The 23,807-nt window shown below is 42.0% G+C and overlaps 1 protein-coding gene across 1 annotated transcript; it reads left to right on the top strand.

The window, feature by feature from the left end:
• Window positions 1–9,601: 9,601 nt before the first annotated feature.
• On the top strand, window positions 9,602–21,721 carry LOC142970620 (mitogen-activated protein kinase kinase kinase 12-like). The gene is made up of 13 exons (XM_076110958.1): window positions 9,602–10,094; window positions 12,295–12,478; window positions 12,636–12,827; window positions 13,115–13,273; window positions 15,244–15,402; window positions 15,623–15,731; window positions 17,512–17,621; window positions 17,803–17,919; window positions 18,546–18,686; window positions 19,343–20,054; window positions 20,793–20,860; window positions 21,154–21,454; window positions 21,635–21,721. Exons 1-13 carry the CDS (start codon window positions 9,602–9,604, stop codon window positions 21,719–21,721), a joined length of 2,832 nt encoding a protein of 943 aa, XP_075967073.1.
• Window positions 21,722–23,807: the final 2,086 nt, after the last annotated feature.

Here is a 23,807-nt window from a genome sequence, read left to right on the forward strand (position 1 = left end):
GCCTGGTGATGTTGCACTATGGATGTTTCTTTGACGTTGTCTACTAGTTTTTTATAAGACAATAGTCTTTTTAAACATGTTATATATAACTTATTGCTTACTGCTCCATCACTTCAATCACAGTATTGCTACAAATGATAATTGCCCTCTTTAGATGAATTACTGACTCTTAATACAGGTAATATGTGATCTAGTCAAGTGGGTAATTAGCATAACTGTGTATAATTGGTGACTGGTATTCCTTCAGAATCTAAATTTTGGAAACAATGCCACTGCCTCCAATTATTCTGAATATATTAGGCAAATGAGAAAAAACATCAATAAAAGATAAATGTGAGGGGTCTCAAGAAAAAACCTTGACTGGAGTACAAACTAAATATACAATAGAATCATAACAGAATTATGGCACTGTGCAGGAATTAAGTGCAATTTAGATTACAAAATTAACAAAATTAATTTAAACATAGATGGACTCTATCTCTGTCAAGTCTTATAGAAATCCTTCAAATAAAATAATCTGAGAAGGAACTACTCATAAGAATCCAGAGATGTCCGGTTTCTTTTGGTTTTTCCTCAGGGGGAATGGTACCTTAGATGCCCCTTTTTCCCAAAAATGGAATGAGTCATAGTCACAGGCAAACTGAAATAAACAAGACAGAAGATAATGTTGATCCTGACCAGCCAGCACTGGATCAGACAGCCAGCCTGCCCCCCACCCCATTGGCTCGCCCCAAACCATGAGATACAGCTGTGGGTGGGGACAGAGAAAACGTCACACTGCCTGTGATCTTCCCTGCTGCTTCCAGCTCTACACGCAGCAATGATGGGAAATGAACCTGCCCTGGCTTTCCTTAAAAGGAAGCGCAAAGCAGGGTTCAATCAAAAAGTCAATTATTTGCTATGGGGCAAGTGTACGTCACATTCCCCTGAGTTATAACACTGCAGGGGCTGCTTTGAACTGCAGAAGGTATGTCGTCTCCATTGTGAATGTAAAATAGTAAACTGGAAAACAAAAATATGACAATTGTGTTTTGTGTGAGGAAACATACACAATAAAAAAAGCTAAATATTTATTCAAATAATGTTTAAAGCTTCTCATTACTTGTGCTCATTAATATTCATTCATCATCACTGGACTTTAATTATGGTAATGAGGACAGAAATAGAGAAATCGTTTTTATTTTTTTTTTGTTATAAAAGTCCAATCAGTTGACATAACCAAGTCTCCCCTTAAGTTAAAAGAAATGTATGTAAACATGAGATGATCTAAAGTTATATGATTCCTAATGACGTTTACATTATGACATTAATGATTTATGACCATAAAATGAACAAAATGATTCCAGCCTCTGTTCACCTTATCGCTTAAGATTCACTTTCTTTGCCTCTACATGTTATATCAAAGTATTAGATGAAATACATGATTTATGCATCACATAAATTAAGAGAATCCATACACATAATTAGTGATTTTACACATTTTGGTTGTCTCATTCCCACCGCCATGAGCGCTGGCTGTTGTAATGAATTGCCTTTATTAACCCTGAGGCATCACAATTGTTTTTTATGGGTCCATATTTCTGCGTTTGAGAAAAAATCTTCTTAGTGCTTCTGCTTTCTTGTCCCGCACCCCGAGAGAAAATGTTCATTAGCACGGACTACATCCTCACAACAGATGACAAACAAACTGATCTCCCTGTGGCAAAAAGGAAAGACCCTCTAAACAACAGCCTAAAAAATCGTCCGCATAATTATTAACACTTCCCCAGAAACAGCTGGTGATCCTCTACTCTCAAGGGCATTTGGGAAGTGTAGTTAATCCAATGATAATCTTGAGCATGGTTTACACATATTATCGCTTTAATTGCTACGTGTGCTGTGCAATTATGCCGTCACCAATTACATGGCTATAGTTTACTGGCCTGTCTAAGCATTTGGTTCCCTCTAATAGATGCCCTTTATCAACTCATGCAAGTGAAGCCATCAAGGCGAACACTAATGGATCTATCATTGAAATAATGAATTAATTATAAGTTGAAGTAGAGTGGTGCGGGATACTGCTGGGCCTTGCTGTACAGTAGTCGATATGTAGTGTAGAAAAATGGGAGATTCTAACATAAGGAAGAGACGGTAGGTGATGTAGCTAATGAAGGTGTGTACGGGTCTGTGTGTGCGTGTGTGTGTGTTTGTGTGTGCGCGTCCAAATGTGGGTCCATCCATTAGAATGCAGAGTGCGTCCTCCAGTGTGAGTCACCCCCTCCCATTCCCCTTCCCCTTCCCCTCCCATCCACCCACCTCACACCACCAGCAGCATCTAACTGCAGTCACCGCCTAATATTACGCCTCTGACTTCACATCGGCCAACTGAGAATTCTGTTTCTACGGCAACACGCTCCAGACCCCTCCTCCAGCTCCACCTCCCTCCGCTCCTCCACCCCTGCTTCCCGGCACAAACCACGTGACTTTCAGGAAGGCTTCTCCAACCTCCCCTTTATTGTTATTAACCCTCTCCTTACCGGTTCGCTGCCAGAGGCTCTCCACAGCAGGCTGCCTGGCTGGCTGCTCGCCTCTCAGAGGTTTCAAAGGGAAATCAGACGCATCGCTAATCTCCCTGGAAGATCAAAGCAGTGCTTGATCTAAATGTTGGATTTGCATATTTTAGTGAACACACGAATCAGTCAATATGGTTCTTCACTTGTCTTGGACACATCTTGTAACTGTCAAAGAGAGATTGGAAAGCCGCAATAGTCAATATTTTCATATTAACAATAGATCACATGATTACTTGTATGTGAAATGTTTTTTTGCTCATAGTGATACACCAACAACTCTGACGTTCTCAGAGTTTTACATCAACTTTCAGCTTTTGTTTTTTTTGTCCACAAATTTACCAGTTTGGTTCACTTTCACAGCTCTCCTCAATGCCATTTTCAGCCGCAGCAGGCAGTTGCTTTAAATGAAAAAGCTCTATAAACCCATTGTACCCACTTTATCTTATTATCAAACAGCAGGACAGACACAGTTAGTGACTAATTGGTGAAGATAGTGGAGCATTTAGCAGCTTAAGAGCCAGATATCTCCCTCGAGAGTTAATGGAGACTAACTTTACCTGCTAGATGGTTTGTTTACGCAGAATCATCTAATTAGCCATCATTAGAAACTGTTTCGATAAGGGAAGTCAGTTTTGAAAAATATTTAGCAGGTGAGGAAATATTTTCCAGTTCTGATGCAACTGATTCATCTCCGCTAACCTCTTCAGGAGCCGCCATTGTTGCTTTGAACAAACAGTCGCCTCTCCTAGTTGTCTCGCACACACCTAAACCACGCACAAAGCTGGCAGTAGCTCCTCAGTAGTTCGGGCTAGCTGGATGCAAACACATTCATTTTAGCCTGACATGGATTTTTGTGTGATCTGCGATCCTGCGATTCTTGTATGATTTTGTGACATTGCGAGAATTCAGCTGCCGAGCAAGATAAGGTGGAGACCAAAACAGAGCTAAAATGGGAGTGAATATTTATCTTAAATTAATCAGATACCACAAAATTGCCAATCCAAATTAATGCAAATATTATTCAATGCTTACAAAACCTGGTGAACGCTGATGTTTCCTATATCAACTTAAAAGCCGATGTTCACAGTGTTTTGTAATTGTAATTTATAATTGTAACCTCTTATCCAATACATTTTCGGCAGTTTTCTATCATGACATCTTCTTTCCACTCCTGAGTATGTGGTGCAGTAATGCAGGCAAGGTCGAGTGAATAACGGCAGCAAACATCCTCGATAGAGTTTTGAAATGGAATGAGGAACCTTGGCGTCCGACGGTGATCTAACCTGAATATTGCTTCATTGGCTCAACTGTTTCCTCAGCATCCCGTAGGGAGATATATTGTGTATGTGTGTGTGTGCGCCTGAACACATGTGTGAATGGACAGACTTTATGAATGAAAACTCTTCCTCCTGAGCTGCAGACAGGAGGTGAGATCATCTTGTTGAAATGGAGATTCCCCCACCCACCAACCTCCTTTACCCGCCCACCAATGCTGGTTGGCGCCAATCTTAATGAATCCTCATCAGTGGGCAAAACACAAAGTAGTGGCAACCTGATTGATGACAATACCGTCTAATATCAGCTTCCCCCAACAGACAGGAAGGGATCACTCCATTGTGGTCACACAGACATACGGTATATAAGCACACATAAATACAGACACACACTTCTGCTGCCTTCTTTCATCGGGAATCTGAAAGGATGTCTCTGGTATTCTGCTGTTAGTTTTCAGTCAATATGTTGTCGGAGCAGAGAGCCAATTATCTTTTCTTCTTTTGTTCACGTTCCCTGTAGGACCAGAGTTGAGTGGATTTGATGATTGGCCACCTATTCAGCAGTGTGTGAGTGAAAGTGACAATGACTAACACGAGGGGCTCTCGATGAGGATCCATAAATAGGCCCTCCACAGAGCCAGAACCTGCCCTCCCCCTCATTCCCCACACCCAACCACACACACACACACCTCTACCTTCCCCCTTAACTGATAATCTGTGACCATTTGGCACCGGGCCTTTCACAACATGGTACACACACAGTCAAAGGCTTGTGTGCGCACACATGGTATTCCCCTTGACGTCCTTCAATGATGGCTTCTGTTAATTCCCTCCAACAGATTATGAGGCATGTTGCCAAACAATGCAGCATTTTACTGCCATCAGCCATTTGGTTGGATACCACAGACTGTTGTACAGTCATTCCTTCAGTAGTCCGATTGAAGCTTTGTTGTGTGGACATTTTCTCTTAGATGGTCTTCACGTGTATGCAGCGGGCATGTAACGTGACGGGAGAACGCGCGTAGCTCTTTCTGAATCCGCTGTGCAGTCTTTGAAAATCAATGAGAGTCCCACTATAAATGTATATATATATATATATATTTTTTTTTTTCAGCTGTCACTTTTTAGATTTGAGGTTTTTATCTGATAAGGAGTGATACCCTGCAGCATTCAGCCTGTGCTTGTTGTTACCACAACAGAAGCAGAAGATGCGTTGGTGGACATCAGAAGCAGCAGCACAGACCCTCAGAGGACTGAGCCTCCCTGACGAGGAGCCGTCCTGCAACTACAAGCACTGATAAATAAATCACGAGGAAAGTTTTAAGAAAAAGAAATAGAACAGAGGATGTGCTGCTCCATTCAGACCGCCTGAAGACAGAATTCTAGATACGGATGGCATAAAATAGCAAGAATGATTAAAGCAGATTTTTGCCCACTCTATTTCATGTGATATTAAAAGCAACGTTAAACATTCATAAACCACAGTATTGGCAAGGGTTCCTTGAATTTTCATTTGGGAACTTGAAGATAATGTTTTATTAGATTGTGAAAATTAATCAAGTCCGCTGTCAATTTTTTTCTTTTTAGAAATGCAAAAATTCTCTGACAGTGTCCCGCTGAGATGGTTGTTAGAATATGTTGTAAAGAAAATAAGTAGTTAAACATTTAATAACTTTCATAAAACAGGTCCATTATTATGTTGCCTTGCTCTTTGTTTCCCCTTGTTGGGTGTGAAATTGTAGAGTGATGAAAAATAACTCTTGTTATGGTGCTTCTGTTTCCCTCCACCACAGGGGGAAACATAATACAAAGTACTCAGAAAATCTTATATTCATTTGAGCAAGGCTTCATGTGGAGGCAGAGGGCACAGAGTGACTCAAAGATAAACAAATTAAAACAGAAGCAAAAAAATGTCCAAACTGTAATTTCAGTGGAGGTGTCAAACTCAACCAGTGCGGTGATCTTTTTTTCATCATGATTTCACAAAGCTCCGCAGAGAGAAGAAGAGAGGGAGGCTTCGAATACTTGTATATTGTGCAGGTTTGTCAGTCTCACATGGTCGGCCAGGTCTGTGCGCTAGCCAGGGTTTCCCCCGCTGTCTACAATTTACACAATGAGGTCATCGTTAGGGTTTAAGCCCAACACGAGCTTAATCTGGGAGATAAGGGCAGGATTTGGATTTAGCACTCAAAAAGGGTCATGTAGCTACAACCGGTTAGACTGCCACAGTAAGTACACAGCTCAGACATGGGATCCCCAGCTGTTCCACAATCACATCTTCCTCTGTGTCTGCCAAATAGTTTGACTCTTGGAAGATTCTCCTATATGTTTACAATGATTTCATGATCTCCCAGTTGGCCTGTTGAGTTACACTAGCATCCATTCAAGCAGGATTTCTTATCTGATTTATTGTGTGAGCTGTGTGATTTGGGAAAAGTGAGTAAGTCCCAGTTTCTTATGCACTGTACGAATGGTTGTTCAGTTTGATGTGTTTAAGGGCACCATTTGTGTCTTAAAAGCCGGGGAACGAAGGCAATATTGTTTATTTAATTACATAAAGTTCTGAAAATCGAATTGTGATTTTTTTTTTGTAGCACGTTTTGTATGAAAATACAGTTTAAGCAGCATTCTGAATTTGGTTTATTTGACTTTGTGGTGTCTTGTAAGCCTGCGTATGCATGGTTTTATAAATTACACAATATTAAAGACTTCATTTATTCATGTATATGATGGCAGGAATGCCAGGCCTTGGAAATAACATCTTGATTAATGAGGAACCCTTGAAGATGAGAACTTGGTGGTATTTGCAAACACGAAATGAGATTTGCAATGAAAGATGACAGTTGTTCAAATGAGTGTGATGTTTTATTTCATTCAGGTTAATTAAAGGCGCTGAGGGAAACAAATCACGCCTGGGGAAAGTCCCATTTAGGTGCCGAGCTGTCCCACTCTCCCTACCGCAGATAAATGGGTCAGTAGAGATTGGAGAAGATAATAATAAAAAACGACCTGCCTTCATGTCCCCTCTGTGACAGACTGGGTTTTGCGCGCAGATTATGCACCAATTACACTCGATGCAGACGGCGTTAATAGGGTTTGAAGGGATTTACACGGTGCTGTCCAGTCAAATGCTGCATGCTTTGGGAATGACATCATTTTGATCACCTCACTCATCGGCTGACCCCTGCGTCTCACGCTCATAAACCCGTTTACCTGCCGTTGTCCCGTCCTGTCTCACCGGACTGAGCTCGTCACGGCACATTTGTCCTCTGATAGGAGGACACCGACACTGCAACCCTCCCTCATCCTCCTCTCCTCCACGGTCGTGTTTACGAGTATAGGTGAGATAGACCGTATAAATTCCCGAGTGTGCGCAGATCGCATCATCAGAGGAGAATGAAAAAAGGAGGAGGAGGTGAAGGAGCAGGAAAACAAGCGAACCGAGGGAGCGTATAGCTGTAGCTGTGTTTACTGCTCGCTGAGATAAACCCAAGAGAAGAGTCATCCAGGGCGGAGAAACCTCGTTGGATGCAGAGAGGAGGAGTGAGCGTGGATGCTGATTACACCGACAAAACCCAGAACGGGAGAATTATCAGGCGGTTGTTAGAATCCTAAACTACAACGTGGAATAAGCAGTCACCAGCGATGGACTTCAGCTGTCGGCAGTGAGGTAGGAAACGTTGCTTTTACATGGCCAGCAATCAGTCGGCGTGATAGGTGGGCTATTCAAGGAGAAGGGAGGTCGTATGCAGCTGATTTTATCCATATCGTGGATATCGTGTCCTTTATTATTCAAATACAAACCGCAATAGTGTGTTTGACTGTAACGTCAGTGTTGTCAGCGATGCTCCACTGACGCACCGGGAAAATCTTAACCGCAGCAGGAGGTGCGAGGAGACGCGATGATGCGCGCAAGAAACCCCTCCGACACATCCACCATGCACTGGCCTGTAGCAGAGCGGAGCCTGCTCCTGCAGCTCCGGCAGCTGATACCCCGAAATAAATCAAGTGAGAGCCGGAGCAGGACTATTAGCAGGCAGGTTCAGTCGGATGTGAATGATTATTCCGGATTTCAGACACCAGATGTGTCTCAGTGGTTTGGGTTCTCTCTGCGCAGACGATTATAATGACTTTGAGCTTCATGGTTCTGGCTTGTTTGATGCGTCCTTCAGGCTCTGTCTTGTTTTGGACTATCTACATGATTTCTCTCTCCATATTTTCTGAATTATGGATGGTCATATCCAGCTATAGGTCGAGGTATGAGGGCTGATAATACATCCAATCCAAGGCACATTACATAATGCGACTCATTTTTCACAGTAAGGTGAACAATATATAATAGCATGTTAATATATTTAGGCTTAGTCATTTGACTCAAATTGACATGGGATATACAGATACTTGAAGTCCTCCTCACAACCTGCAAACAGATCCAGCTGCATGTTTTTTTGCATGTTTTTTTGTGTGTCTTAAGCCGTACAACAACACAATGATGCTGGGTATTGATTTGTATCATTACTTTATGAAGCAAAACCTGTCACCTGTTAGTCGTGCTTGTCAGATATAGCAGAGGAGGACTGGATCACTTAAAAAGGCCCTGACAAGAAATCATGCGTTTTCCTTCTCCACTGTGCGTGAACAGGCTGTTCTCCTTGGAGAAATGACAAGCTTTGAAGAGGCTTGCAGAATTCTCTCGTTATTATACGGCCATCTTTTGATCTCTTCCATTCTAATCCACCAGTGATGTTGCTCCAGATGTAAATAACCAGCTGTGGCACTATTCTGCCTACATTGGTTTTGTTATTCATGAACATGAACCATAAACCAAAAGCAGTTCAATACTATGTATGTAATATTTTGTAATGACGAGATGTAAGATGTAAGGACATTACTTAATTGAGCTACTGCGATGATGTGGCACCTACTGCCAAGTTAGCCTATGGTGGTCTGACATTATTTGCTGCAGTACTTCATCAAGGGTAATCCTGAACTGAAGCTTTCTCTGATTTATGGTCCAGACAGGCTTCTCGTTTGTCCTTTGTCCACACATCCTGAATCATGTTTCACATTCTAGCATTGATTTCATATCTTCGGATATCAGACATCATGACTCATAAGTTAATGTCATTGCTCTGATCACTAAGCACATGCCGAGCCGACCACTGTACACTCATATTTATTTACCTATTCAAATTGGAAGAATTACATTGTTTCTGAGGTGGGGGGAATGCCAGAAATGTCTTGTGTTTTTCTTTGTTTCATGACATTACTCTTCTATGCTGACGATGAACAATTTACTGTAATTGCATGTTCTGCACTGTTGTTGTGTACTCTCAACATAGACCTCTGCAGACCCCTGTCCTTAGGGACCCTCTTTATCGAAAGCTGCGAAGCACTGGGTGATACAACATAGAAACTATGAATGTGATTTGTTTGATATTGATCACAGCTTTAGGGAGGTGTGCCTTCTTGTCAGCCTGCATTTGCTGATAGTTCAGACCGAGCAGTCACTTCACTGAGTTCCTCTGCCAGTACGATAACTTATAGCTCAAGGTCCTACTTATATAAAAGGCCTTAATAATCATCTTCCAGAGATGACACTCTCCTACAAAGTCAATATTCAGCTGAATCAGCCTTCATTGCTCCCAGACGATAAGAGAATAATTCTAACTGTGATTTGATTCATAACAATTTCCCTCCTCTTTTTCTCTCTTCCTCTCTCACTATGTTTGGTCTTGTCAAGTTCTCTAGTTTTTCTGGCAACCAAAGGCCCTCATGGCGCTTATTCATGAATCACGTGCCCCCTCGCCTTCTCTCTCCGGCTTCAACAGTCCACTCTCTGATCCTCCATCCTTCCGTCGCCACGATGCCGAAACACCCTGCACCCCAGAAATGGACCTTACCCCGACCCAGTGCGTCCTTCGCAACGTCCTCTCCATACACACCGGAGGTGCTGTCGAGCCTGGGGGGGGAGGAGGAGAGGGGCAGACTGCTGCACACAACCAGACACCAGGCGAGGAACAACAGGAGCACTTTGCCAACAGTGTCCTGAAGCTCCATGAGCATGATGGGAGTCCAGGAAGGACAGAGGGAGAGGGGCAGGAGATGGACGGCAGCGCCGTCAGGAGCCAAGCGGGTGTCGCCAGGCTACAGTGCCAGTCTACCGGAGGGGGAGGAGGGTTTCTGGAGGGGTTGTTTGGGTGTCTGCGGCCTGTCTGGACTATGATTGGCAAAGCTTACTCCACAGAGCACAAACACGGCCTGGACGGTAAGTCTAGCAGTCAAATCCATCTACACACACTTGGTTATAGCTTTCCAATGAAGCAAGCACCAGCTCCCATTTAATTCCAGTGTGAAGCTTTGGTATGCTAATTAAATGATCTTATCCTTCAGTTTAATTACATTAAACAGTTGGTAGAAAAATGACTCCCACAAAGGCCATGTTGTAAACAAACACTTTCCTTGACGTGAAAGAGCTGCAGCCAGAGAGAGACTCTATCAAAGCTGAAAAGGGCTTATTTTCACCCTGATATTCCCCCCCCCCCCCCCCATCCACGCCTGCTTGTGCCCACCACACCTTCTCCCCAGTACTCCCCTCTCAACGGAACTAGCTCCCTGTGACGCTGTGTTGTTTATGTCTGCAGCCACTACAATAGCGCAGAACTCCCCCGGGACTCCTCTGCCAAATCTGCTCCATGAATTATGCATGGCCACGCTCCGACCCTGCGCCTCTCATCTCTATTAACGCAAACCTGACACACATATATGGGAGCCCAAGGATGGCTGCTCACACACATAAACACGTCCACAAATAAAAACACTTAATATCTAGCAATGAAACAAACACATAAAGTAAGATAAGATGCCAAAAACAAACTTGATAGAATAAATACAGCATCGCACATCAGACCTGAAGATGGAAAATGTATCTCCTTGTCTTTATAGCCTTCTGATATTTTATCACCCGTTTGACTTCCACATCTCCCCTCCGCTCCCCTCCTCCTTCCATCTCTCATTGTCTCCTTTTCTCTCCTTTTCATCCTGTGCTGTTATCACTCTCAGCCCATCTGCACCTCGCTGCTCCCCTCCTCCGTGCAGCATCGCAGGGAGTCACACGCACTCACGAGAGCAAAACGGATATTATAAGAGTGACATAAATAGGGGCACTGCCATTGAATGCCTATCTACCATATCACAATGCTCTATTCTTAAGCTTTGATTGGAAGGCACAATGTAGCACAAAAGAAAGCAGGGAAACTGTCTGTCCTTTATTGATTGTGAAAGACTATGGGGTGCTTAGTGATGCTCTAGATTTCCTCAATTCTTCAGATCAAACCAAGCAGACCTGGCAGTATTCTGGTGTGTCAGATGTGGCCTTATGTCTTTACTGTGGGACATTTGAGGGGCTCATTAGAGACAGTGTCCTCAATCTATCAGTGGATCATTAATCATTCATATCATCCTTATTAATATGATAAATGTGTCTAAATCTTCTTTCAGCGAGTTAAGAACAGCAGCAGAGCAGGCTGTATATTTTCTCTTTATTAATAATCTGTCTTCAGCCACATGGACCCCTGCCGACCCAAAGGGAATCCCCCTCCCTTCTTGTCTCTTTACACACACACAAACAGATCTAACACCACCACTACCGTCGTCCCCCTCCACCTCCCTATTCAACGTACATCCACATTAGGCTTTCAAATCCCCCCCCTCCCCTTGAGCATTGGACCCCTGTTTTTTCATCAGCCCCACAATGGCACTAAGCAGGATTTAGGAGGCTGAGGGAGAATTACCCACAGGAGATTAGAGCTTCCTGTCTATCTGCCTGCACACCCTGAGTCTTAGGTTAAGGTGAGGTTCAACAACCGAAAAAGATTTCAACTTGGGCTCTGTGTTGACTGTAAGAGCCAAAGTTTATTGCAGGTTTTACTGTTACAGGTCCAACCTATATTTGTAAAATAGCTGTCTGTTGTGTTGCTGTATGCTCGCTGCTACTAGCTTTAGTTTTACATTCAGGATTTTCTCTATGAAGTGTCTTTTTTCTGTCTTGATTTATTTAAAAAAGCTTAATTTAAGCTTTAGCTTAGTTTAAGCTTTTGATACAGATTTTGAACGTATGCAACAACTGAACATGACTTAACATTTTGTTTTCGTTTCATTTGTATAACATTTAACCATGTTGACATATTAAAGGAATAGTTCAGGCTGCTTAATCTTCACAAAATCAAATAAAAAAACATAAATCATATTTCTATTACTCATCCAAGGCGCAGTGGTTAATAACTTTCTGGTGTTTTACTATGAAACATCAGCCTCACTTAAGAATATGAGTTTACAGGCCAAAATAACCTGCAATGAGTAGAGGTTAATATGATAATCATCAATCTGCTCTGTATCCACAGTTGATCTGTTACTACACCGATAAACTCACCAACTACTTTGCCGCCATCTTTTTTCCCCAACCTTAGAGGCGTGGGAGATCCCATTCGAGGAGATATCTGACCTGCAGTGGGTGGGCAGCGGAGCACAGGGCGCCGTCTTTCTGGGCAAACTGTACGGACAGGAAGTGGCTGTTAAGAAAGTTCGGAACATCAAAGAGACAGACATCAAGCACCTGCGCAAGCTCAAACACCCCAACATCATCACTTTCAAGTTAGTAGGAACGATCAGTTGGCTTATTAGATCACAAGGTGTACAGAGCTTTCCACAAAAAGACAGTAAAATGCTTAAAAATGTTCAGGTTTTCCATTCTTTCCTGGCATTGTATCAACTCTAATATGTTCTGTCTTGATATCTATACACTCCACAGAGGTATTTGTACCCAGGCTCCATGTTACTGTATCATCATGGAGTACTGTGCCCAGGGACAGCTGTATGAAGTGCTGAGAGCAGGCAGGCAGATCCATCCATCCCTGCTCATGGACTGGGCCATGGGCATCGCCGGGGGCATGAACTATCTTCACCTCCACAAGATCATCCACAGAGACCTCAAGTCACCAAAGTGAGTTTTGTCGACCTGGTCAAAATTAATTGTGTGGTTAACGCTCTGTAATCCAAATGTAAATGATAATGTTAAAGCAAAGACGTCACTAAATAGTTACAATTAAAGCTTAGCTCCAACTTAAATAGTTCAGTTCATTTGAATGCGTGTCATTTTACTGACTGACCCAATGATTGTTTTGAATAGGTTTACGTTTAGTAAACATTTTGATTACAGCCGATTTAACTTGAAGCTGGTTTTATTTTTGTACACAGATAAACTCAAATATAAACTTTGTTTCATTCCAGCATGCTGATCACTTACGATGACGCAGTGAAGATTTCTGATTTCGGCACGTCCAAGGAGCTCATCGACAAGAGCACCAAGATGTCCTTTGCTGGTACGGTGGCCTGGATGGCTCCTGAAGTCATACGCAACGAACCCGTCTCAGAGAAAGTGGATATTTGGTAGGTGTCATAACCCTTTTACACTGTCCTTTTGCACTGGTGAACCTCTGCAATTTCCCCTTATGATTTGTCTTATCTGTCTTATCAACATAAAATGTCATTAGTTACAGCCTACTACAGTATAGAGCACAGGATCCTATTTCCAGAAAATCTATTGAGTATTATGTACAATATCTCATTACATGAAATTCTATAGGGCCTCGGCCAAATCTGATGGGTTGCCCTATGTTAAGCCCCGATCTCCCCCAATACATTCTCCCCCTCTCTTTCCCATCCTGCATCCCTCCATCACTCTTCCACTCCATCCTGAAAGGAACGCTGGCTAATTTAATAATTGATTTGCCAGATGCTGCAGTGCTCAGGAGAGGCTGGAATAACCTTCCAAGCCTGCGGATGGTTTGGCCCAGGGCCAGCAGTGCATTAGCAAAGAAGTGAAAATAGGATTAAAAAGCTTTTCATGTGGAAAGAAAGCAAAGCAAGGGTTTATACCATCCACTTTTGCTTAAATCTATGTAAACTATGTCGTAGTTCATACCACGAAAAGAGTGAGTCAGTTTTATATAGTGAAGTATTGTGTTGTATGTTTTCAGTTTTGTGTTGTGCTGACATACTTTAACAACTGGTACAACTCGTGTTCCTGTCTGATCTCTTATAAGGACTATACTAAGAAAGACAGAGCTAGAATTTAACATAATCACATCTTAAAGTGAATTAAATTAAATGAATTAAACTAAATGTAATCTTTCCTAACTTTAACTAAAATCAATTCAACAATATTTGCTCCTGCAATGGCAGCCCTTCACAAGGTTAACAACACAATATAAATAGGAGAAGAAAGAATAAATACTATTAATCACAAAGCTGAAAAACGTAAATGGTGATACATTAATCTAAATATCAAACAATAAAATGTTACTTACTGTAACACCAGGGCATAGGCAGAAAACATGGAGCCTATATATTGACTGGCTTCTGTATGATGCTGCTGCTGCTGGATAAAATTATCAAACAAAATTCATTTTATGCAACAAAGTGGTGATTTTCATTTCTATATCTTTAAGAGAAAATTGCTTCAACAGATGTGGAGAGCAGCTTTATTTTAAGTGCACTGCATCACTTTTATTTGTAATGGCACATTTTTCCATTTTTCTTTTGCTACTTTAAGATAAGTGTCACTGAATTGACAAACGGGTCATTCATTATATTAGCGAATTATATTACGCTGTATAGAAATAAACCAATAACTCATTTAATTGACAGCTAATATTGAACCTAGTTTAGCCTTGACATCATCATCTCTTCTTGTGCATTTATATCATGAATCAAAGACAAGTAGATGGAGGAGACTTAAAAATACAAGTGTAAACACAACATCACACACCTCCTCAATGCTGTGCGTGATGCTACTGGCACCTTGGATACTGTAAATGATCGCCATGGCAACCCTAGTAGTCACCAACCAACAACAGACTTTCCTTCGTTACCTTTCCCCGTGGACCGCTCTCCTGCTCTCTCGTACCACATAAAGATGGAGCTCATCAATGAAACACCGAACTGGGGTGAAATAAAGCTCTGTGTTGTGGCAAAACATCAACAGTGATGTATTTATCATGGTGTGTATATGATTCATAAAAGCTACATGTACATAAAAGGGAAATCACAATATACTGTACATTATTGTGGATTATGCTGAACTAGTAAAGATAGAAAATTGTTAGCAGGGATAAAAGTTTTCATACCAAACTGATTAAACCTTGATAATAAACTACCAAAGACTGCCCACAAGGCATTAGCATCAAAGGCGTTTCACAGTGACAACGCATCCATCAGATGTAACATTTGTAATCTAAATCTCAAGATTTATTTCCGCAAAGTTAAAAGTGTGACATTTCAGTCACGCTCCCTTTCATCAGTTCAGTTGACATCTTCATCAATGTGTCTGAAAGTAAATACTCCACATCTATCCGCAGGTCATTCGGTGTCGTGCTGTGGGAGATGCTGACAGGAGAGGTGCCCTATAAGGATGTGGACTCATCCGCCATCATCTGGGGAGTGGGCAACAACAGTCTAAATCTGCCTGTACCTGAGAGCTGCCCAGACAGCTTCAAACTGCTCCTGAGGCAATGCTGGTGAGTGCAGATAGAGATGGAAGGAAGAATAATGATGTTGAGGCATCCACCACGAAGAGAATATAATGAAGTTAGAAGCTTTAAGGAGGCTGAGGAACATAAAAAAAAACATGAAAAATATATTTTACTCAGAGGGATCAAAAATTATAAGAGAGTAAAGTTCATTTAATTCCATGTTTCTTGCATTTCTGACTAAATATTTTGTTTACATTGTGCACAGGAACTGCAAGCCAAGAAACAGGCCTTCCTTCCGACAGATTCTCCTGCATCTTGACATCGCCTCAGCAGATATACTATCGACTCCACAAGAATCCTACTTTCAGTCTCAGGTATGTTTCCCTTATCTCTGCCAACAGTCCAACTTTGAAATTCATCAAATGACGAGTACAATTTGATTTAATGACATGTTTTTAGAGATAACATAGAAAGTAGACAGAAAGCGGGAATAAAGTCAAACAGCACTTAATTCACAATCTTGTTCAGACACTTTATATTTGTAATTAAGGGAAAATATAATTGAGAAGAATCAAGTCTCCTTTGTCAAATACATATAAATAAATAGACAGATCAGATGAAGTACGCATGAGCTCTATATTTCTCTTAATAGAAAACCTCCTGTCAACAGCAGCCAGTATCTCTAATACTAATTTTGCCGTCAACTCACTCCCATTTGTTTCCAGTCTGCTGCAGTAACTACAAGCAGTGCAGCTGCACTGGGGCCCCCGGGGCCCCCGGGACACCCAACTAATAATACCTGTCCTTTGAATCACAACATATTATTGTTGGTTCCTTGGTCTTTGTTCCTTGTCACAGATTTCAGCCTCCCATCATATCCAAGCGAGATGGTGAAGGTCTCTGTGATGGAGAGGGTGTGTCTGTGAAAGGGTGGGGGATGGGGAGGCCAATGGCAAATACGTTAGACCACTGCGAACCCAAACAGATGAAGGACAGGAGACAGAAAAGTATAATTGTGCGGAAGATATGTCTTTACTCAGCCATGCAGAACCACAGATCCATTTATAACTCAAGCATGTGTAATTGTAAGACACACTCATGCACACAAACACACAAAATGAATAAGATTTAATTTCCTCCTCAGCAGCAACCCACTGCGTCCGCCTTCTTTTATGTCTCATGATGCAAAATACAAACCTCTTTAACTCTCTGCACTTATCCTTGATCCTTTATTTCTCCCTGTTCCCCTTCCCCCGCTGCAACCCTCCCCAGTTTCTCTCCTCTCTGCCCATAATGGATTTTTCTTGTGACGTTAGAAAGAAGTATTTGCTGCTGGAGTGTATTGATCGCTTTAATGGTAGGGCGCAGAGAATAAAGAGAGAGGAGAAAGAGGGGACTGGAGAGATAGAAGAGTGCGCACAAGAGTCCATTAGCTTAATAAGAAGAGCATCACTCATGCGCAGGCAGAAATACACACACATGGTGCACGCATAATGCATGCACGTGCACACGCTCATATATCAGACGTCCTTTGTCCTTTGATATGACAGGTATCAGATAACAGCTGTCATGCTCCACTGTGTGCAAGAAAATGCTCACGCTGCATCTTTTTTTGTGCTCATGTCATGTCAGTTCATGTTCAGTTTTGCTCTCTGTGTATTGATTATCATCTGACAGTTTAATGGGTTTTGTTTCAATGATAGTCAGTCGTTCTGCAAATTAGGAGCTTTTTGAGCAGATCAAGGAGCAATGAAGTTTATGCTCAATATTGATATCGCCTGTTGTGACTGTTATTACGCAAATGACGTAATAAGAACGTCACAGAATGTAAAAACAGGAGCTTAGAAAGTGTTGTAGATGGAAAGAATGAGCTGACAGAATATAAAATTCTGAATATATTATGGAGCAGGTACCTGCTTGGTCTCTTGTTGTATCTCCAGCTAAAGAGAGACTAATTACACTACTGGGAGTAGAAGCATTGATCATAGTATTGGTAGTAGTAGTGATATTAGAAGATGAAGAAGACGCTAAAATGTTTTGAACCCTTTATACTACATCTTTTATGAATTATTGTACCTGTAAAATGGTGGAACATTCAGTTACTGTAACTCGTTAATACCTGCTCTGATGGAAGTGTTCCATGTGTTTCTCCAGGTGGAGTGGAGGGATGAGGTGAGGCACCACTTTGAGAAGATCAAGTCCGAGGGGACGTGCCTTCACAGGCTGGACGAGGAGCTGATCAAAAGACGCAGAGAAGAACTCAGGTTAGCAAAGAAAGTGTAACATGGACACAAAGAGGATGAACTTCCTGAATTATAGATGTGGATATATATATATATATATATGTACCACTAACAAAGACATAAGGATTAGCCAACCATTGAAAAACCCACACATTCAGATACATGTATTTAAGTCCTTCTCCCCATATGTCTCTCCACGCAGACATGCACTGGACATCCGGGAGCACTACGAGAGGAAACTGGAGAGAGCCAACAATCTCTACATGGAGCTCAATGCCATCATGCTGCAGCTGGAGATCAAAGAGAAAGAACTGCACAAGTATGAAAACTGCCTTTGATTAACAGTTTTAGTTTAGTTTTTTAATTCAACGCCTTTGGAAGTTTTCATGTTTCATGACATTGAATCAAAGGGAATCTAATGTAGCATTTGGTGTTGATTAACAGAAAAAGTCCCTTTAATGTCAAAGTAAAACACAGGTCTCTACAAAGTGCTCAAAATGAATTGAAAACATAAAATACTTGTTTGCATAAGTCAATGTTTAGTAGATGCCTCTTTGGCAGCATGAACAGCTTTGAGACTGTGTGGATAGGTCTCTTATCAGCTTTGCATAAGTTCTGTCAGGTTGCACTGAGAATGTGAGTGAAAAGTTAATCGTTAGAAATCAAGTAGACTAGGGCGCTATACTTTAGTCATTTTTTAAAATGTATTGCACCGTAACAGTTTGAAAACTAGGGTTGTAATTATTCAAATACTTTAACCATCAACAGTGGTTAACAGTGGTTTTGAAATGAAAGAGCATGTAAAAGGTCGTCCGTAATGCAAAGTGAATGGCCATTCCGCCCAGTCACACAGGGCCACTGCATGTAACAAAGTGCTCTCTTATTCCATGATGAGTATCCATTGACATCCATTAAACAAGTATTGGCTTTGTGTTTAAACATTAGGAGGGAGCATTCACTGGACAAGAAGAACCCGGGCTGCTTTAATAAGCACCAGAGCTCCAGACAGTCGGCCTCCTCCAACTCGATGGAGAAGCTCATGAAGAAACGCAACGTACCTCAGAAGCTGCCTTCACACAGCAAGAGGTGGGACAGCGAGGAGTTATTTAAGTTTGCAGCATTTATTTGTGGCTGGTTGGATCAAGTTTCTCTTGAATATTATGGGAACCCCAAGGCCGTGTTAAAGGATACGTCTGGTGATATTTCATATTTTTTTAATGTCAACAAATGAGACCAAAACCAATGATTAATTAAGTTAAATCAGACTAACAATTACTGCCTGGGTAATGGGTATACATTACTTGATTATTGCTAATTCCTTTGTCTCATGTAAACCTCCGTTCTGTTATCCGGAAACTATTATTATAACCACATTGTTGAACTGGGTGACATGCACACTAATCCACAGTTTAAAATATTCCCCAGCAAATACACTATTTACTCCTGTTTGAGTGATGTTTGCTAAAGTTCCCAGCAATTTAAAAACTTACATCTCTAATAGGAACTAATGGTCTTGGGACTGAGTGCCACAAATAGGATAGATAGGATAGGATAGATTTGGACAGGATTCATTAAGGGAATTTGTTGACAATAACAAAAATATAGAATATTTCCAGCCTCAACCTCCGATGTGTTTGGGGAAGAGTGCACAAGATAACCTTGCACCTATTAAGCAATGAATGCATTTAAAAGTTTTTTCTTTCCCCTTATTTTTTATTCATTTTGTCTCTGTACCTTTCCAGGCCAGACTTACTAAAGTCAGAGGTCATCCTCCCCAAACTGGACTCTTCCATGACCCAGGTCACAATCCCCAACAAGGGCTCTACCTCCCCTGGCCGCTCACGCCGAGGAAAACCCCGCTACAGGAAGGCTGGTAAAGGCAGCAGTGGGGACTTGGCTCAGCTGAAAGCCACTCTCTCCTCTTCATTAGCCATTGTCAACACCACCTCATCTGTTCCCAGCAGCAAGCAGCATTTAGACCCAAGTGCAGCCCTCAGAGGCCTGCAGCACGATCTGCTGCTCAAGAAGATGTACTCCTCGAGCCCGGATCTCATTTCAACCACCTTGGAGGCTGAAGGCCAGAGGAAGGAGCAGGTCAGGCCGGGGCTGGACAGAGCGGGCAGCCAGAGCGCATCAGCCGGGCTGGGGGAGAGTAGAAGGACTGAAGGACCCGAGGAGGGGCCAGATGTGAATGTAGGGACAGATGACCTGGCTGAAACACCTCCACGCAGTGACACGCCCAGCGAGGACGCAGCTTCTATCCCGTTCTCCAGCAGCCCCGACTCACCATGCGGCAGGGGAGCCGCTGCAGGGAGGGCGTCCGTGCTCGGAAACCCCCGTGTTTCCCACGAGGGTGAGGAGAAGGAGGACGGGGTGGTCGTCACACGCTCGCCCAGAAGTCAACGCCTCACTCCCGCTGCACTGCTCTACAGGGCAGCAGTCACACGCAGTCAGGTGAGGTTCTTCAACAGCATTGTCTACTCTAGTTAGACAAAGCATTGTCGAATTGTGGCCCAGTTTCCCAAAATCATTTTCGCTTCTGCCTTATAAGGGTGCAAAGATTAATTAGCAGTGAGAGGCTTTGGGGAAATACAACCATTTTGATTTCATTTGTTGCCAGTTAAGCAACACATTTTCCTGCCTTCATCACTGTCTCTGTCTTGACTCAAACCAAGGTGTATTTACTTACAATAACAACTGTCTCAGCATCTGTAGAGGTGTCAAACAGTAGAAAAATGCTGTCATACTATGAAATCTGTTTTGCTGTAATAATTGACACTTATGAAGTCCAGATAGTCAAAACTTTTTTGACTCTAATCGAATAAAACCTAATCTGTTGAATATAATATATCCTCATTTTGTTTTATAGATGCCATGCTACAAATAATAACACACGGAAACCACAGAGTGCGGTGAAAAGACTACATTAAAGTGGTTAATTGCTGCCACCTGTGCATTTGTCTTCCTGTTTAACATGAAGTAGCTCGGGGTATTTGTATGTTCCACAATTTAGAAATCGGTGATGAATATGTATAAGTAGCAAAAAGCATTTCTCAGTCCCTTTGGCTGTCTGAAAGCGACGCAGTGAATATCTTACCAGACGGCTCAGGGGTCTTGGCAGGAATGAGGGTGATTAATGTGAAATGAGACATGGAATCACTGGGGTTTCATACATACTGATCTCCTCTGCAGAGACGTGGAGTGTCGTCAGAGGAAGAGGAAGGAGAGGTGGACAGCGAAGTGGAGTTGCCAAGGAGACGGTACGAGTTGTTGAAAACTTAAATATAACTATTGAAGGTCTATTTATATTTCCCTCTGTACATCCATACAGTGTATGTGAATATTAGCAACAAAACATTATGCAAGCGTGATGTTCAGCCACAATGTATGTGGCTGAAGAGACACAGCTTTCACTTTTTAACATGAATATTGTCACATTTTTCAACGTTGCATTCACATGGCCCAGTAGAAACCCTCTTTTTTCACCCATCATGTATCTCTGCTGTGAAGTACTTATTGTATATGTACTCTTTCCTGTTGCATTCCCACTCAGGCGTCCCGCGAGCATGAGCAAGTGCCAGTCCCTGTCCACCTTCAGCTCAGAGAACTTGTCGGTGTCGGACGGCGAGGAGGGAAACACCACCGACCACTCCCACAGCGGCACACCGGACGTGGTCAGCACCAACACCGACGAGCGTCTCGACGACAAGAGCGACGACCTGCTGTCTCAGGGCTCGGAGATTCCCGCTGACCCGTCTGAGTCAACCCAGCTGGGCTCTGACGGGTTGTCTGAGAAGGAAGCTATTCTTCAACAAGTCAAGACGCAGCTCGCTAGTAACGATCACAATTATGAGGTAGGCAGAAGAGAGTGAATGAAAGGAGAATGCATCATATAGACTGATATATATATATTGTATATAGCGAGCTAGCAGATACTAAAATGCAGAAAATAGGTCAGAATCTGCTTTTGGAGTTAACATTGGAGTCTGTTGCTGCTCTAACTCAGATAATTCATGTTTTTTCCTTCACGCCAGGGCCCGTGTGATGACTCGGACTGTGACAGTGCAGAGCTGGACCATTCAGGCAGTGCAGAGCCCAGCCAACCTCTAGCCACCTGGTGAAAATCTGACACCTCAACCCACTCAAACTCCTGCAGATCGGGCCTGCGAATGCCTCGTTTACTCCAACAGACCTTCAAATGCAAAGAGACATGATCAGGGACATTGCAGTGAGGCAGGAAACGAGGCGGTTCTCTGTCATCACGAGCAGCAAGACAAAACAAACCCTTGGTGAGTGTTCTCAAAAACCTGATATCCTGGGGGGGGGGGGGGGACAGAAAATCCCATTTAATTTTAGATAAACTGGTCACAGTGATGTGAAACTGAAGTGGGGCACTAGCCGAGCTGACAGAGCAGCAGCCGTCATAGCAACTGGCCCAGGATCAGCTTTGCAAAAACACCTCAACAACCGAGGCCTCAGTCAAAGAAGCCATCCACACGACTGTCTATTAACGTCTCCTTTCATCTTCCATGTTGATTTGTATTTTTTATCTCCATCATGAAAATGTGTCATTATTTCACTTCATGTCGTACGAGAATGTGATTATAAGATCTTATCAGGGTGTCATTATATTCTGTTTCTGTTGTCAACGTCACTGGGACACCCGCCGATGTGGCTGCTTGCACTTAATTCATGAAATGTACTGATTTCCTCGTGATTATCGTGTCATATTGCATTTCCTCGCAAAACGTTATGCACTGACTAATTTATGGTTATTTTACAGTGAATTCATCGATATTCTTTAAAAAAAAAAAAAACAATGTTTACATTTTTCATTTGTATTGTTTGTATTTTTTTTATTTATATTTGTGTCATGGATTATGTTTCCATTTTCTACACCTGTGTTTTAATATCTATGTAAATATGTGATGTTGTAAAATGAACAAATTTTTAAAATGTGAGATTGTATAATTTAAAGGTGCTGATGTTTCTAATTAGGTGGCGCTACTCTATTTGAACCTCAAGAAGCTTATGGTAGTAGAATGTACTGTAGCTGCTGTTCATGTCCGAGCATCAAAACACAGATAAAAGAGGAACATGTGAACAAAGAAAAAGCAATATGTCTGCGCCTGTCGTGTCACGGGTCAAAAGAACCACAGCTGACGTCATTCAGGGCAGATGGGCTTTTTTTACTTGTATTGCAGTGTTGACTGTATTAAAACGCAATACCAGTTTGAAACCCCCTTTTTGAACATCTAGGGGTGTATATAGCATCAGAAAAGCATGCTTGTGATAAAGTATGTGTGGCTTTTTGGTCACTAGAATATTAGATCCATCCATTGAAAAAAAGACTGGAGGCATGAAGGCATATGGATGACAGGGACACAAAACACAAAGCTATATCTGGCTTATCTGTGGCAGAACATGGCAGAAATTACCTTTAGCTTCATCAGTATTGCTGAAAAATGTGGAACCCAATTTAGCAGTTTTCCCTGTCCACTCTCAAAAATATAAAAAAAAGTTAGTGCCTAAAAATGAGGCCTGTGATATCATGATTTGGCCACTTTTACTTAATGCCTTCCCCCCATTATAGCAGATTCATTTAGATGGTGATGTTTTACATAAATGTCTCTCTGCCATTGCCCGACTCCTCACCAGCTAAACTTTTGGCCAACAGATGGTAATTATTTTACTACTGTGCAAAGGCTCCTTCATAAGATGGTGTGATACATAAAACTCTGGTTTTGATGTACTTGTGTCCCTTGACAAGCCTTCTTGTGTGCATGTGGGTCAATCTGACTGCACAACAGCAAACTGCATCCTGTTCCACTCATTGATGACTGATCAGGTTCCACTCAATAAGCTAGAAAAGGCAGCTTTGTTTTTTAAATCTGGTGTTAACTTTTGAACTTTCAATTTGTTTTAAACAGATTGTGCCCCCAATATTTTAAGCTAGGACTCCTGCTGCAGGATAAAACGTTGCCAAAAAGCAAAACTACTGCCCTCTAGTGTCTCGATTGTGGAGGTACTTGTGTTTCCGGTGATGCTGATTGAAAAAAAAAAAAAAAAAAAAAACCTGTATGAACTGAAACGTTTGCTTTTTCTATTATTGTAACTGTACAATAAATATATTTAAGAAACAATTTAAATTAAAATCCAACCTATAAAATCTCTTCACTTGTGTGTTCAGTATACTTCAGCCGGTGA

This window comes from Anarhichas minor, unplaced genomic scaffold, assembly GCF_050575085.1.
Source record: "Anarhichas minor isolate MPS153535 unplaced genomic scaffold, ASM5057508v1 ptg000043l, whole genome shotgun sequence".
In the NCBI taxonomy this organism is placed as follows: Eukaryota; Metazoa; Chordata; class Actinopteri; order Perciformes; family Anarhichadidae; genus Anarhichas; species Anarhichas minor.

What these genes read in the sequence shown, in the direction of transcription:
- LOC142970620 (XM_076110958.1), top strand. Translation starts at nt 9,602, where the DNA reads ATGGCGCTTATTCATGAATCACGTGCCCCCTCGCCTTCTCTCTCCGGC. An exon ending in CTGCTCCTGAGGCAATGCTG is followed by an intron (nt 15,403 to 15,622) that starts GTGAGTGCAGAT and finishes CATTGTGCACAG; the next exon opens with GAACTGCAAGCCAAGAAACA. An exon ending in AATCCTACTTTCAGTCTCAG is followed by an intron (nt 15,732 to 17,511) that starts GTATGTTTCCCT and finishes GTGTTTCTCCAG; the next exon opens with GTGGAGTGGAGGGATGAGGT.